We start from the raw sequence: 15622 nt of genomic DNA, 5'->3' as shown, positions 1-15622 counted from the left end.
CCTCTGGAACCTGTGACTGTTGAGTGGGACCTTTCCTAACCGCATCTTCAGTTTAGGAATGGAGTAACGCTCCTCTCCTCTCGGTGTGCCCAGCTCAGCTTACTCTCTTGAGAGTCAATTACTTAAAACACAGGGCACATTCATAAACTACAGATGCTGATGAGGCTCCCAGGGGAGTGCACCAAAACCTTTGAAATCTATAATTTACCTGAAAATTGACAGTGCAGCCAAATCAGAACAGTGTAGAGTTCTGGAGGATCCCTCGGCTCCTCTGAGCCCTTTCACACTCCTCAAGTCTATGAAATGACAGAAATGTAGAAGGAAATGAAAGTGTTTTGTAATTTTTATTCAACCTGTTCCTTTTCTGACATTTTCACCCAAGCACATAGCTCATTGTGATGACTGTCACCCTGCCTTCTATTATCTATCTCCCTTCTATCCCTATTCCTCCCGACAAATCCCTCTCTCACATTCACGTCTTTTTGAGCTGTTTTGTGACCCAGTGAGTTTAACCAGGGCCATCTGTGCAAACATGGATTTTGGAGCTCTCCGTGAGAGCCCAGTGGATTCGGATTGATGGTATTTAATGAACACTTACCAAACACTTGAAGCACTCCGCATGCACTGTCGCATTTAAACTTCCCAGCTGCTCTAGGCAGCTAATATAATACGAGGCTCAAGCAACTGAGGCAAGGGCAAGGAACTAGGGGTACAGCTCCACTGGGAAAGTGCTCGCCTTGCAAGCATCGAGGCCTGAGCGCAATTCCCTGATGTCACATGGAAAGAAAAACAAGCAAACAAACAGGGATGATGCATACCTGTAAGCCCTGAGCTGGGGAGGCGGAGGCAAGTGAGTCCCTGTGGCTAACGTGCCGGCAAATCTACTTATCTGGTAAGGGCCAGGTCACTGAAAGAGCCCATATCAAAAAAGCAGGGAGCTCCTAAGGAACGACGACATCCAGGCTGTCCTCTGGCCCCCAAGTGCACTTGCATACACACCACACACACACACACACACACACACACACACACACACACACACACACACACGCATACAGAAGTTAAGTGCCCTTTTGTATTATTTTTAGAGACAGGATTTCTCTGTGTAATGTGGCTGTCCTGGAACTCACTTTGTAGACCAGGCTCGCCTCGAACTCACTGAGATCCGCCTGCCTCTATCTCTCAAGTGCTGGGACTAAAGCATGTGCCACCACTGCCTGGCTAATTAAGTGCCTTTTCATCCTCTCAGACATAATAAGTGACGGCGATAGGAACAGTGCAGGCATTTTGTACCCCAAGCCGGTGTGATGAACAGTCACACTGTGGGGCTTTACTCACTAGGAGAGTTGGGAAGACCTGAGTCGGTGGTGGCTCTGCTGGGTAGTCACCCCTCATCATGCACAGCTGGGTATCCCTCAAGCAAGCGGTGTATAGGGGGCTGGATGGGAGCTCCATAAAGACTGAGTGAGGTCGAAGACCCCACATCATGAAGGAAGGAGGGTCATGGCACCCCAGGAGGTTGCAAAGAATGTGAGTAGACAGATGAGAAGCACTTTGTTCACCCGCACACAGGCTGCTGGGCAGGCAGGTGCTGACAGGCACCCAGGCACACACAAGCCAGCATGAATGGGCTGCACACGGGTGGGCACAGGCACACATGCAGACTGGCACGCAAGCAGAGATGAGCACACACAGCCCTGCATAGACTAGCAAAGGCAAACAGTGAAGTGAAGGCGTACCCTTCTGCCCTCAAAGCCACGTTTATACAGAATCACCCCAAAGTAGCACTTTCCCAGCAATGGATAAATAACAGGTTGCATCACTGCTTACTTTTGGGTCCCCCAGACACATGATGGCAGTCATTTTGCACTGACAGTGCCGAGGTGTCTAGTGTCTGCCATCTTGGCCCGCTGCAGACATTCATATCAATGCCATGTTGTCTAAACATAAACTGGCTTGAACATCCCTCTGTTCCATCTAGATGCCGAAGAGAGTGAGGCTCTCTACAAGGCCTTCTGTGCCTTCAGGAGAGGACGTGGTCAGCGCACAGGAAGGGTCCGTAGGATCGCTCCAAGGGTTGAGGGGGCTCCTTTCACTAGAGAGTAAGCCTCCTCCATGAAGCCTCTCCTGCTCCCCTCAAAGCATTGAAGGTGAGTTACATAACATCTGAATAAACAGGGCTTATGCAAATCCCCACCTGCAGACTACTTGCGGCAATGAAATGAGACGTCTGAAGTACTTTGCTCTGTCTGGCACCTCCCCCTGGGCATGTCCTCCTGTAACTATTATCATTCTAACTGTGCCATATCCTTTGCCTCAAAAAAAAAAAACCACGCCAAAAGCCATGGGAAGCTCTTCTCAGCTGACACCTCTGTAGCAAGTTGGAGGGAAGAACCTTAGGTGGAAGTTCCTTTGCCTCCACTGACAGCCCGTTCACCAGCATCACCAATGAGACACACAACAGCCCCCAGCCCTCCTCTCCTTTCTGCTTTGGTAGACTCGGAAGTGAAGGCTAAGACGCTGAAAAATGGAAGGAAGCAGTTGGTCGAAGGGGCGGGGACTGCCAACCCAAGCAGGCCCTGCGTGATTAGCTGCAGGCCAGAATTTACTGTGAGATGGTCTCTCATTGGGGTGGGAGGTGGGGGCTAGGACAAAAAAATAAAAAATAAAAAGCCAAACAAAACAGAGGAGCTAGAACAGATGACCTACGGTTCTCATCAAAAACTCTAATGAGCCGCACTCTGGGGCTGCAACGGTGTCTTACAAACTAAAGTGCAGTTCCTTCGGAGCCTAGCTCCAGAGGCAGAGCTCGGTCTTTCCCAGCCCGCAGCTAGAGAAGCACTGCTGTCTTTGCCAGTGCCATATTATTCTTTGGTTGGCTTTTTAGAAAATAGATCCAGGATAGATGACCCTAAGCCTGACATTTGGTCTCATCCTCCCCTGATGTATAGAGGTTGTAGGGGCTTCAGGCAGACATGGCAGAGATTATATGTAAATCAATAACAAGTTTTCTTTTGTGCTCAGACCATGAACACTGACTAGCTTGTTTTCATGACATCCCAATAAGATAAGTGAGTTTTATGTCCCTGTTCCAATTTAATTATGCATCAGTGTTTTAATTAGCCTAAATGATTTTACTTTTTCTCTGTAGAATGAACTTTTGCCAGATCCCTACATTGTCATCACACTGTCTTGTCACAGCTGAGTACAGACAACAGAGACAGCTAAGAGCTGTGGAGGGAGGCAGACAGAATGGAGACCCAGGCCAGGAGAGCAGACATGGTCGGAAGGGTAGGTGAGGGGCCCAACGCGGGTGGTGGTGTGGGGGAACAGTTGGTGGGTACAATATAGAAAGGCAATAGACATATATGATACATGGGCAGCTGGGTAACAGTTATGATAGCTGAGGATGCACTGCACTCAACAGACACACTGGATTCTCCCAAGGGAGTATGTGCATCCCCTTCCCCATCTCCATCGGAAGACTGTTCTCCTCTACCTGTTGAGTAGAGAGGCTTGTCCACGTGACTTCCTCTGTACAATGAAATGTTAAGTGCATTAGTTTGCTTTGTGTTGCTTTAATAGAATACCTGAAACTGGTCAGCAGCATTGATCTTTTCCAGAGATCATTCATAACCCAATCATGTAGTCAACCCCACGTCTTAAATGTACCATCATCTCTCATTACCATAATATTGGAGATCAAACTTACAGCACATGGACAATATCTGGTTTTGTTTCTCCATTTTTTAATGTATTGGCCTAAAAAAAGTTACACAATGTATTTGATCATATTTCCCCACGTCCTTCCCCTGATCCTTCCCATCTCCTACCCACCAATATCATGTTCTTTCTCTCTCTCTCAAAAAAAAAAAAAAAAACCTAAAAAGAAAAAGACAAAAACACCAAAACAAAAAGCGCACATAAAACATGGAGTCTATTTGGTGTCGTCATCTACTCTTAAGCATGGGACCTGCCCTGGAGTGTGGTTGGAGTACCTGATGTCACTCCATTGGAGAAAACTGATTTTCCATCCCACAGTCCCACAGCAGGTATCAATTGCAATAGTTTCTTGCTTAGGGGAGGGATTTTGCATCCACTTCCCCTTCTTGTGCTGGAATTCATCCACCACCTCTTGCTCTTACAATCCGCCTCCTCGTCTACCTAGATCCCTGAGCCCTGAGGGACTGAGTACTGCATGACCAATACCTGAAGCATGACAACAGTGAGAAGCAGCATCGTCTACCGCTCTTTCTAGCTTCAAGGCTGCACTCAAGCGGTTTCCTTCGCCACATCCTTCCCAATGCCCATGCTTTTTGAGTCTCCAAGTCTAAACCTACATGTCGCTTCCTCAGCATGCCCTACCTTACTCTCCTCCCGTCAAATTTATGCCTGCCCTTCTGTTCATTTTTTCCTAAATGCACCCAGCTCTTTCATCACAATGTGATTATATGTCTCATGTTTGTCTCTCCCATCATGCCTGAGATCAGTGGGTAGAATGTCAGCTTCACTTAGTTCTCACATAGTCCTTAGTGTACGGCAGGCATTTAACAAACACTTGCGGAATGAAAACTAACAAGCACTCTCCTGGGGTATGAACTTGTGAGGACCACCCTGATGGCTGGGGCTCTTCACAGGAGGAGTTGTGCATCTACAGTAGTAGACTTCCAGCCACTACCCAGTGTCAGAAGTACGTAATGACTTTGTGTCTATGGTTAGGATTGACTTAAGAGACAGGCATAGGATCTATAAAGCAAATTAGGCCAAAGTTTAGCGTCTAAAAAGAGCAATTCACTCTCAAAGTGTCTGTGCATTAAGAGCTTGGCTGGGCATTTCTGACTTGGATACCTGTTATGAGGCTGGAGACAGGGAGTGATTGGAGAAGCTGGGCCTAGCAGCCAGGTGTGTCTCGGTACCTGTATCGTCTCTGGGCCACTGCATGTGGGATTGTTGCACAAATCTGGGTATATCAAGTGATGGAAATGTACCTCAGTATCTCGATTGATCACAAGAGAAAGCTCAGACTCACCTGGGTTTCTCACAGGCTTGACTCAGGTCCTGGTTGTCCTGTGTCCCCTCCCATCCACAGCTGCAACCATGAAGGAGTCTCAAGTGTGCCCTCCCTTGTTCTTTTATCTCTTGACTTTCTGTAGACCCGCAGTCAGTCTACACACAGCTTCATCCAGGAAATGGGAGTGGCTAAAATCTCCAGGGATAATTCTTAGTCTAAGGTAAATGGGAGCCACTGAACAAATGCCCTATGGATAGACTACTCTGGAAACCATCATGGAAGACTCAGTGGTACCCATAGAGTCTAAAGCCCTGTTAGTCCAAAGTGGAGACCCCATAATTTACATTGATTAGCTTCTCCCTTCTTTCTCCCTGTTCCTTCACACCTGCTCCAAACCACCTTACAAATAATGGCATCCCTCTGTACATCCTTGTCTTGAATGCTGCTTTTGGAAAAAGTTAAACTAAGAGATTAATGCATTGGTGAGATAACAAAATTCTGAACATGTCTTAGTCATGCAGAAGTTATCACTAGGTGTTAAGTACAGAAGGCAGGATTAACCATGATACAAATAAATCATGCCTAGCTAAATGCCCAACCACCATAGATGCCTACTCAGTTACCATACTTTGTTCATGCTAAGACACACCTTGTCTTTATATTTTAACTTTTCTGGAAACAAGAAAAAGTGCCGCCAAATAGAATTAGATCCCTAATTTAATGAACACTGGTGGACTTTTACTCTTGTTTGTCCTGGGGCCTCATAAGGAGGAGTAGACATTGTGTCTTCTGGGGGAAGGGATTCCCACAACAGGCATCATGAATATGAATATGACCCCAGCCATGAAAGAAAAGAGACTGGGAGAACCAGGTTTTCTGGACAGGTGCTAGGACAGCGAGTTCTTAAACACAGAGACTGTTTCTCATGTGTCTATAGCATCAAGACAGAGCTTGGTCCAAGTTATTCATCTGGTAAGTGAGATGGGAAGGTGGACTGTTCTTCCTGTCCTGGAAGCACACAGAGGAAGTGAAACAGCTCCAGCAAAGACAGAGATAAGGCAGAAAGTGAGCATCTTTAGAATTTCAAGAACATGGGCATGCTTTAGCAACTAAGGACACCGAGTGAGCCCTTCAGTACAGTTCCTCACACTTGATTTTGAACACACTGCGAGCTTCAGACCATGAGGAAACAGGTAACCTAGTAACTGCTGTATCCTTCTCTTTCCTCCACTTTCCAAGACTGTGAGGTCTTCATGAGCAAAGCTCGGTGCCTTCTTCTTCTTCTTTCTCCTCCAGAATGCAGCCTTTTCCCCTCACAGGTTTCTCCTACTCCTGGCACATTTTAAAACCTGCCCCTCACCTCATTTTCCTCCCAAAGTTAATCTCCCTCCTCTCCATCTCTTCAGGCTTAGCCCACTCTCCAGCAAACCAGATGGATACATCTGGTATTCAGGGCTAATGATGAGTTGTCTCTGTTAAGGACCATTTGTATTGTAATAGCACTTTCTATGCCTCAAGCCCACAAGGATGAGCACATGCCATGCATTTGATAGTGAACTCACAGGAGTACTTTGGGGTATTTTTAAAATTCCAAGGGAAACACAGAGGCATCTGTCAGGCTGGGTACAAATTACTACTATTAAGTTATTTGGATTCACCTACTTAATAAACACAACTGTTAGAAATTTCTTTTGGCTTAGAAGAGCTGTGGGGGTGGAAGTCAATGTTTTGTGCATAGAAAGTTTGGAAACTTAAGCAGTGGGTGGGAGTGGTATGTGAAGTGACTCAGATGCTCTCGGGAAAGAGACTACAGAACGAAGGACCCCTTCAGGTACCCCAGATCACAGCCTGTAGGTGAGTCCCTCCTTCCAATAGGTCGAGATCCCTATCACCAAATTCCTAGTATCTTCCTAGGTAATGGCTTCAAGACTACCTCTTCCGAAGCACTCCCTGACCATGGCCCCGGGAGACAGAGAGCCGTACTTAAGGTGTGAGATTCCACTGTAGAACTGAGAACAGTCTGAATTTTTAGGCTTTCCTCCCAAATCATGTTAGCTTCCCCTTCTGTTAGGCTTGTCCCGTCTTTTCCTCATTATTCATGGATAGAGCTTTAAAAAAAAAAAAAAGTATAGTGGATTCTACATTAGAATGTAAGTTCCATTAAAGCATGGCTTCACATGCACATTACAGTATAACCAATACCTGCCAGAGTCCCTGTTATATAATAGTCACTCAATAAATGTATTGAATAAATTAGCTAGAGTTCCATGGAAGAACCAAGCCCTAACACCCTATAATCCACCATAAGGATTACCTTCTTTCCTATGCAACAAGAATGGTGCTGACTATGCGCCTTGGAGGAAGAGAGAACATAGTCACTCAAAGTAATGTCTGTGCACTTTGATTCAGAGAACTCCAATTGGGAAAGGCTGAGTTCAGGAGCAAACAAATGGCTGGAGAGTCCTGTTCCTCTAAGTAGCCTACTTTGGCTACCCAATCCACTGTTCCTGCCTCTACTAAACACTCCTGGGTTGGAAATGGTTAGGAGCCAAAGCCTCTGCTTCTACTGGGGAGCACTTTGGAGGGATGCTCAGCCATCCCTGGAAGGTGTCTGTGGGACCCCACAGCTAATGGCTCTCTCTGTAAGCAGCTCCAGCCTTTGAAAGGTCTCACAAAAGAGGACGTGCGCAATTGAGGCTGCAGCCTAAGTACTGTCTGGTACTGATAAGGCTGCCTGGGAACGCCCTGTCCTATCCCTTCTCCAAACCAAAGGCTCTTTGAGAGTCGGCCAAGCATGTGAGAGCAGCCAAGCAGTACTAAGTGCATTACCTTGTCTAAGCAAAGCATGAGAAGTAAATTAAGATCCTCGCTGACCTCACTGACTTAACATAAAAAAGCCTCTGCTTTTACCTAATGCATGACCATTGCCCTGAAGAGAATCCCCTCCCTTCCCTTAAAATTGCATTTAGCCTTAAAAAAAAAAAAAAAGCATTTAGCTTTAAAAAAAAAAAAAATGGCCGTGTCTGCCATCTCATTCTATAAAGAGCTTTCTAGTTCATCTTTCTCTGGTCATTTCTAAAACAATCAAATGAAAGAGGAATGGGATTGCCATAATTAACTTAGACCCATAAGATCTATCCTAACACTAGAAGCTAAGAGTGCAGACCCCTAGGTTTCTGGGGAAAAGTAGATAACAGAAAAAGAAAATCGGGGTTCTATAAGCTAAGAAACCAAGAATAGGCACTGGTGTGCAGGCAGCAGTGTGCATGGTAGAGTACTCATGGTAGTACTCATGGTAGAGACAACAACTGTGTTAAATGTTCCTATTGGAGTGACGTCTCAAATGCCCTTCAGCAGCTGCAAGGGTCACACGGTTCAAAGAAAATAAAAAGACACCACACAGTATCTGTTCCCTGAAAGGGCTGCTTTGCCACTTCAGCATGCCATTTATGTATGAGTCACACAGATGGGACATGCTGGGAATCACCTAAGGGTAGGGTGGGAGTCCGTACAACTAAGAGCCGGGCTAAAATGCAAAGATGTGAGTGAAGTCTAAGAGACTGGCTAGAGGAGAAACGGTTTTCCTCCAGCTGGGGGGACTTAGGGACTCCACTAAGTGAGATGGGGCTGAGCTTTGAAAAGAGGCACATCAGCAGGGCTGAGAGCATTCGGACTGAGAGGGTGAAAGAAACAAGAGACAAGGAAGACACAGTGAGGACTGTTACGAGGAGATGGGCAGTGTGTTTCTTTTTCTCCTGCTCTGTCACAATCACCATAAACTTGGTTCCTTAAAAAAAATAGAAAAGGTCTGGTAGTTTGGTAGGTCAGAAGTCTGCCCTGCATCTTGCTGGGCTAAAGCCAAGGACTAGCAGAGCTGTGTCCATTGCTGAAAGTTCTAAAGGAGAAATGATTGCCTCTTTCCATGGGTTTATGCCGGCATCATTGGCATCCTCTCTTCCTTCATCAAAGTCAGCAAGAGTGTGTTGAATCCTTTTCATGCTGCCATCTCTGGTTCCATTTCAAAAGACGCATGTGGTTAGACTGGACCCTGAACAATCTGGTATGATTTTCCCATTTCAAATCCTTAGCCGTAATAATATCTGAAAAATGCCTCTGCAATGGAAAGATATCCTATTCTCAGGGTAGATTAGACATGGACGTGGGGGTGGAGGCGGGTAATGCTACCTAACACAGAAAGAAAGCAAATGGCTTATAGTGCTCCAGCTGAGAGACCAGAACAGGAGAAAGAGTAGGGTAAATCCCTATATTTGTGACAATTCTAGATCTAGTGTTACTGAACGATGGATTTTTTTTTCTGGGTTTTTAATTCGTAGTCACTTCTTACAATAGATCTTGCTCAGTAGCCAACAGCTTCCTCAGAAACCAAATGAGAGAACAGAGTATTCTACTTGGTGAGAATACTACTGTCTCTTAGCTAGGCTAGGAGACATTTTGCTCTGATGAACAGTAGTCTCCAACTCTCAGGTGCTTAAGACAGTTTCTCTCTCACTCATCCTTCATTGTTCTCCAGAGGTTGGCCAAGGAGCCCTGTCGCAAATCCCCTCACTCCAGGGCTTAGACTCACAGAAAAATAGTACTTTAAACCTTTCCAGATTCCACACAGAAGGAATGACCATTTTAAAAGGTCTTGCACCAAGCATTACATGTTCCAGCCTAGAAGATACATGTGTCCATTCTACCCACAGTTCATTGGTCCAAGTGCTTCACATAACCCTACCTGCACAGAAGATCCAGGCAGATAAGCCTGCCCAGTGACCCTGGCAAACAGATGGAAATGTGTGAGCAGGGTGGCAACCTGCTACTTCAATTTTTGCAAGTCATGGAGATCTTTTGACGTTAGCCAATCAGCTGTCAAGTCCCTCTTCCTCTTGCTTCAAACTGTCCTGCTCATCAATTGATCTTTGCTGCCATGTCATCATCTCTATTACTATCAGGTAACAAAGTGCGCTCCAGTGTTTCTAAAAACTGTTTTCACTGTGACCCACAGTTAGAAATTCATGTTTCATTCAGAACAAAATACATACCTATACATGTGCGTGCACGCAGGCTACTGAAAACAAGTTAATGTCATTCACTCTTCCACCCTCTTCTCACAGCAGTGATTATAACCCAACAAACTGATTTTTATGAACTACTCAGTTTGATGACCAAGAGTCCCTGGTGCCTAGGAAGACGCAAAACTGCTGAGCTCTTTTCTTAGGCAGCCCTTATCATTTTCCTTTTGGATTTCTTTTGTTTGTTCCTTTATCGTTAATCAAAACTTTATTATGACCTTGTCACTAGAGGGAAGATGCCCTAGGGACTGGAATTACAAAGATGGACAAGATAGCCTGTGTTTTTGAGGGCTTTATAGATTAGACGAGACCAACGTATAAACTAATAGTTGCCATGGCTTGGGAGACATCCCATAGTTAAAGAATGGAAATCATTTCATAGGAATGCAGGGGAAGAGCAGCATATTCTACTTAGAAACACTGGGAGAGGTCAGTTAGATACAGATTACATCCTGGGGTTTCAGAAGCCTTCTTTAAGCTTTCTCAGTACCCACCCAGCTGTCCAATTTCCCCAGCCTTGGCTTCCGAACAAACAGGATGTTAACTCTTGCCTGGCTTAGATAGGTGACAAAGGTAATGTCCTTGACATTCTCTCTCTTCTTGTCCCCAGATGAGGCTGGGAATCACATTGTCAATGACAATGGACACTCTGGTACATTTTGAAAGTTCTCATACATGCTGTTGACACTGGACCAGGTAGCCTTTCCCTGATTTTTTACAATTAACCCATCCTACCATTCTTTAATACCAAGCTCAATCTTACCACTTCAAGAACTATCCTCAGGTTGTTTCAGTCTAGCCTATCTCTTACAAAACCCTAGAACAGTTTTCTTCAAACTGTTTTTGCACACTCTTGATTTATTTTTAAAACTAAGCTATGTGCACTGTACAGAATTTTTAATGTACATCTAAAATGTTCACTCTAACTTTCAACATATTTCCTAGTTTCTATTGGCTCAGAATGTTTTTAAACGTATGCTTAGATATTCAATTTATACAGGATATCAACTATAAACTTGGCAAATTCATTTCTCATTGTGAACCAATCATCAAAATCAGACCTATCTTCTGTCAGAAAGTCTGACTTCATTTTTCAATTAGCTAAGTATGTGAATGTCCATCCTGAAGACAATGATCTCACTTTTAAATTTGAATTCAAAGATGGGTGGATGGGTGGGTGGAGAGATAAGTCCTCACTCAGCCTTGCCAAGAGTTTATCTTTGGGATGACAAAGGGGAGGCTCCTGTCTGTGTTTACTGCTGGCACTGGTCCTGCCTTGGCATCCTATAACTGTCCCTATGTTTAGTGCCCTGGGGCAGTTCACATTAATACACTTCTAAGGAGGGAGAGAGATTTGTTCTTCACCGAATGGAATTTAAAAGACCAAGTGGGAAGAATCAGGCAACCACACACTTGACATTTCAGTTTTAGGAAAGGGCAGAGTCAGAATTGAGGATCTAAAATGAATGCCCTTAAAATTAACTAGGGGCTTCTTAGAAAGCCATTTGTTTCCTTCCGAAGGGCCAGCATTCCATTTGGGTTGAAGACCCCACCTGGAGGCCCTTGGGAACCGGAAGTCTACCTCCACATGTAGAGGGTGTTGAAACAGTGGAGCTTAGCAGCTCTCCAGTCATTTCAATTTTACAAGACTCCCATGAGATCATAAATTCAGTTCCTCTCAGTTCCACAAACAGGGGGACCTGAGTTTGATCCCGAGAATTCACATGAAAAGCTGGACATTGGTAGCACATGCTTGTAATTCTAGCACTAGGGCTGTGGGGACAAAGAGGATCCATGTGGCTCGCTGGCCAAGGTGCCTAGTCTAATATGTAAGACACAGGTCCTGTAAGAGAGTGAGAGATCCTGTCTCAAAACACATAGAGGATGGCTGTCATGAGTAACAAAACCCAAGGTTGATCTCCAGCCGCCACATGTACACACACATCACACATGCACACATTCAAACACTCTCTCTCTCTCTCTCTCTCTCTCTCTCTCTCTCTCTCTCTCACACACACACACACACACACACACACACACACACACATTGTAAAGAAAAGAATGAATAGACCATTTTCTATTTCAATCCAAATACATGTTTTTAATAGTGCAAAGATGAACACATCAGCCTTTATGACCATAAATATCACATTTGTACCCAGAAGGTCTGACATCAATGACTCAGGACTTTGGCTTTTCTTTTCTTGTGGTGATTTTTGTTTAACTTTTGATAGACATCTCAAAATAAATCTTAGCTGATTTAAAAAAAAACAAAACACACATGCAACCTAGCAAAGATATCGGCCTTCCATCAAATTCAGTCTAAAGACAGAAGTGGGGCCTTGCCTATTCTTTGAAAATGAATGTGAATCTAGGGGAAAACTTTAAAGCATTTTCTTAGCCAGCTCAGAGGACTGAGAAAGAGCCAGGTGTAAAATCTATTTCTCCCCTCCTCCACTAGCGTCCTTTCCCAGTGCCTGCCTGACCGGCACCTCTCCCTTTCCATCCCCATTAGAAAGAAACAAAAAGTTGCTCTGACTGATGGCTAAAGAATGAGGACAGATGTGTGATCTTTACACATTTTAGGTGTAGACCAGATTGGCTTTCCAACTGTTCTCCCTTTCAAGCCACACTCATGCCCCAGTGCGGACCACCTGCTCCTTCCTCTCCCTTCGGAGTCACACTAACGGAAACTCCTGCTGCCAGGACTGTGGAAGGACTCAAGTGTGCTCCCTCCCTGGGATCCCTAGCTAGGGATCCATGCCTGGCTTCCTGTGACAGAAATTGATGCACAGCAGCTTCTGCAGGAGAGCTGCGGAACCCGGTGCCCTCCCTCACCAGGTCACATTCTGTTGCACATTCCTGGGCAATATTTCAAAAGCTTACACATCCTGCCACTCACTTCCCCCACCCCTGCTCCCAAACAAGACATTAGGAAGGAAACATGAGAGATTGTATTTTAGCCTAATTGAACAATAGCCCTTATTTCATCTTGAGTAAGATAAATGGGCTGTCCGACTTCACTTCTCACTTTATCTGTAACGAGATTTCTCTCTCAACTGTTTACTAAAGTATTAAAAAGCACTTTGCAGTGCCTGCTGGTATATTCCATCAAAGAGTCAATAAAACAGATGAAGACATATGAGAAAGGCAGGGAGATAAGGAGCCTTTTATGAAAGTTCAGATTCTAAACCCATTAGAAAGAACAACCTCCCCTTGATGAATTCAGAGGGAAAACACAGACGTTTTCTCTCTGGCAGCAAATGGACTGTTTTGTAGGGCAGGACACCACCTGACAGGTCTTCCCAGGGTCAGACCAAGGTGGGTAACTAATTGCAATCATTAACAAGGAAAGAAGCTGCCAGAGTTGTGGGGTCCTGATAGGCCATTAGTGTCTCCAGGGTGCGGATACTTCTCTGGACCATTAGCATCTCTGTGGTAGAGTAGTTCTATGGACTCTTCTCTCACACAGTGATGCAATGTGTGTCTGTTCCTGCTCAGGCTCTATCTGTAACTGTTCTTGGGCCATAGTCAGATCTTGAATGCTACAAAAGTGAGCACAGAGAACAGCCCCTTGCTGGGGGGGGGGGTTAACACTGGATATGTTAAACTTACATGTCACTCACCTTTACTGCAGCCCAATGACTTCCCTTCAAAGTGGGAAGCAAATATTTAATGCTGGTAATTATCACAGTATGGAGAATGATCAACCATCTGTTTGATAGATTGAGATTCTCTGTATGAATTAAGCATGAATTCTTTTGCATTGTGTTGTATAATAGTTTCTTCCAAGATTGAAGCATTCCATCCTGCAGGAAAGCTCCTTAAGTAGGAAGGTAAACAACTCAAAATAGCTTCAGGAAGTCCCTGAAACTCACCAGATTCACTAGGTTCCGCCTGCCAGAGTAAGCACTAGAAGCTGAGTAAGCACTAGAAGCTGAGAGTCCCTCTGAGACTAGAACAGACTGGCCAAGAAGACTCTCAGACCAGAGCAGCTGCCTGGAAGCAGCAGAAATCAGCTAAGCTGCCTGGAAGTGGTTTAGACCCACGGAGGCACCTGGGAAGGACACTCTCCAACCTGTGGATCTGCCTGCAGGCTGTGCAGTGCGCTCCAGGTTCCCAGCTGTGTGAGCTGTCACTCATGCTGGGGTGGGCTTTGGTGATGCAGCTGTCTTTGAGTCATTTCTGCTCTTGTAAGTGACCCCTCACCTATAGTCCTGTCAGTAACCCCAATAAAATGCATTGGTTCACCAAGTTGGATTTGGAGGTATCTGAACTTTGGTCTGTTGTGGGCTCCTTAGCTGTGGTGAGTAGACGTGTGTTGTGTCTCCCCAGGAAAAGTTTTGTCACACAATACATTGTAGTAGACACTTAGAAACTGCTGTTGCTGGAAAGCATTGAATGCTCTCTTGGGCTCCCAAGATAACTGGAAAGCAAGATATAAGCTTGGAATTTCTGTTTCCATCTCGAGTGTCTCCCTTACTTTTATTATGGTATCTCTACTGCCTGACTCAGCCTAGGCATGTTATTCACCCCAAAAGTGTCTGTCTACCTCACCCATCTCCTCCCTCCTTCAAGACTGAAGGCACAAAAGAGATAAGCCACTGCCCTGTGGGCAGCCATGTAGGATTCCAGCAAGAGCACAGCTGGGCAGGGCAGACCTCCTCCTCAGCAAGAGCATGGCCCCCTCAGGGCAGACTGCCTCCTCAGATGAGGTTAATTATTCATGATAGCGAAGTTGCCCTCTGGAGCAAAGGTAGGCAGCTCTGGAGAAGCAGACCATCTCTTCAAGCAATAAGGACTACTGCAGACCCCCTTGTAAAACCAGAAGTGAGACCATACCAGGATCACAGCTTGACCAGCATGGCTTCTTTATTTCTTTATTTATTTATTTATTTATTTATTTTGGTTTTTCGAGACAGGGTTTTTCTGTGTAGTTTTGCACCTTTCCTGGAACTCGCTTTGGAGACCAGGCTGGCCTCGAACTCACAGAGATCTGCCTGGCTCTGCCTCCCAAGTGCTGGGACTAAAGGCGTGCGCCACCACCGCCCGGCCAGGATAGCTTCTTCATGCACACTGCTTGCCCCTCACCCGAGTTCTTCCTCTCTCTAAACCCAAAGCTCATGCCAGCATTCCAAAGGCGGAGTTGAGGTCACTGTGCCCCTTTATCTCTCCTTCTCATTGTGGCCAATGATTAAGCACTCTAGCTTGATTTTTCACCATTTCTTGTCTCTGTAATGGATGTGATAAGGTGGGTGTGCTACCTAGCCTGTTGGGGCTGCCAGAGTCCAGGCTTTGGTCACTGTTCTGTTCAAAGCTTTCATTGAGCGATCTGCAGGCCCTCTGTGTCCATTCATACCTGTAAGACATGAAGTGAAATGAAAGGTGTGGCCCCGTTAGATGGAAAAGCCAAATGTCTACTGTTTTTTAAGAAGGTTTATTTATTTATGTACAAATGTTCTGTCTCTGTGTTCATCTGAATGCCAGAAGAGGGCATTGGATCCCATTTTAAATGATTGTGAGCTACCATGTGGGT

The 15622-nt window shown here is 45.3% G+C and overlaps 1 protein-coding gene across 5 annotated transcripts in view; it reads left to right on the top strand.

Annotated features, from left to right (window-relative positions):
- The window catches only part of Sh3glb1 (SH3 domain containing GRB2 like, endophilin B1), an 80006-nt gene that overhangs the window by 46997 nt on the left and 17387 nt on the right, over window positions 1-15622 (top strand). For 3 of the 5 annotated variants that reach the window (XR_009379941.1, XR_009379940.1, XR_009379942.1), the window contains 2 exons: window positions 1982-2150; window positions 3152-3291. Coding sequence is in view for 2 of the 5 variants with exons in the window: in XM_059266379.1 (XP_059122362.1) it covers window positions 1982-2119 (138 nt within the window). In the remaining 3 variants the exon portion in view is untranslated. The remainder of the gene's footprint in view (window positions 1-1981; window positions 2151-3151; window positions 3292-15622) is intronic. The other 2 variants (XM_059266379.1, XM_059266378.1) reach the window with 1 other exon arrangement.

The sequence above is a fragment of the Peromyscus eremicus genome, chromosome 6, assembly GCF_949786415.1.
Source record: "Peromyscus eremicus chromosome 6, PerEre_H2_v1, whole genome shotgun sequence".
NCBI classification, from domain to species: domain Eukaryota; kingdom Metazoa; phylum Chordata; class Mammalia; order Rodentia; family Cricetidae; genus Peromyscus; species Peromyscus eremicus.
The sequence above is the reverse complement of the archived record's forward strand: the minus strand, read 5'-3'. Positions and strand labels throughout refer to the sequence as shown.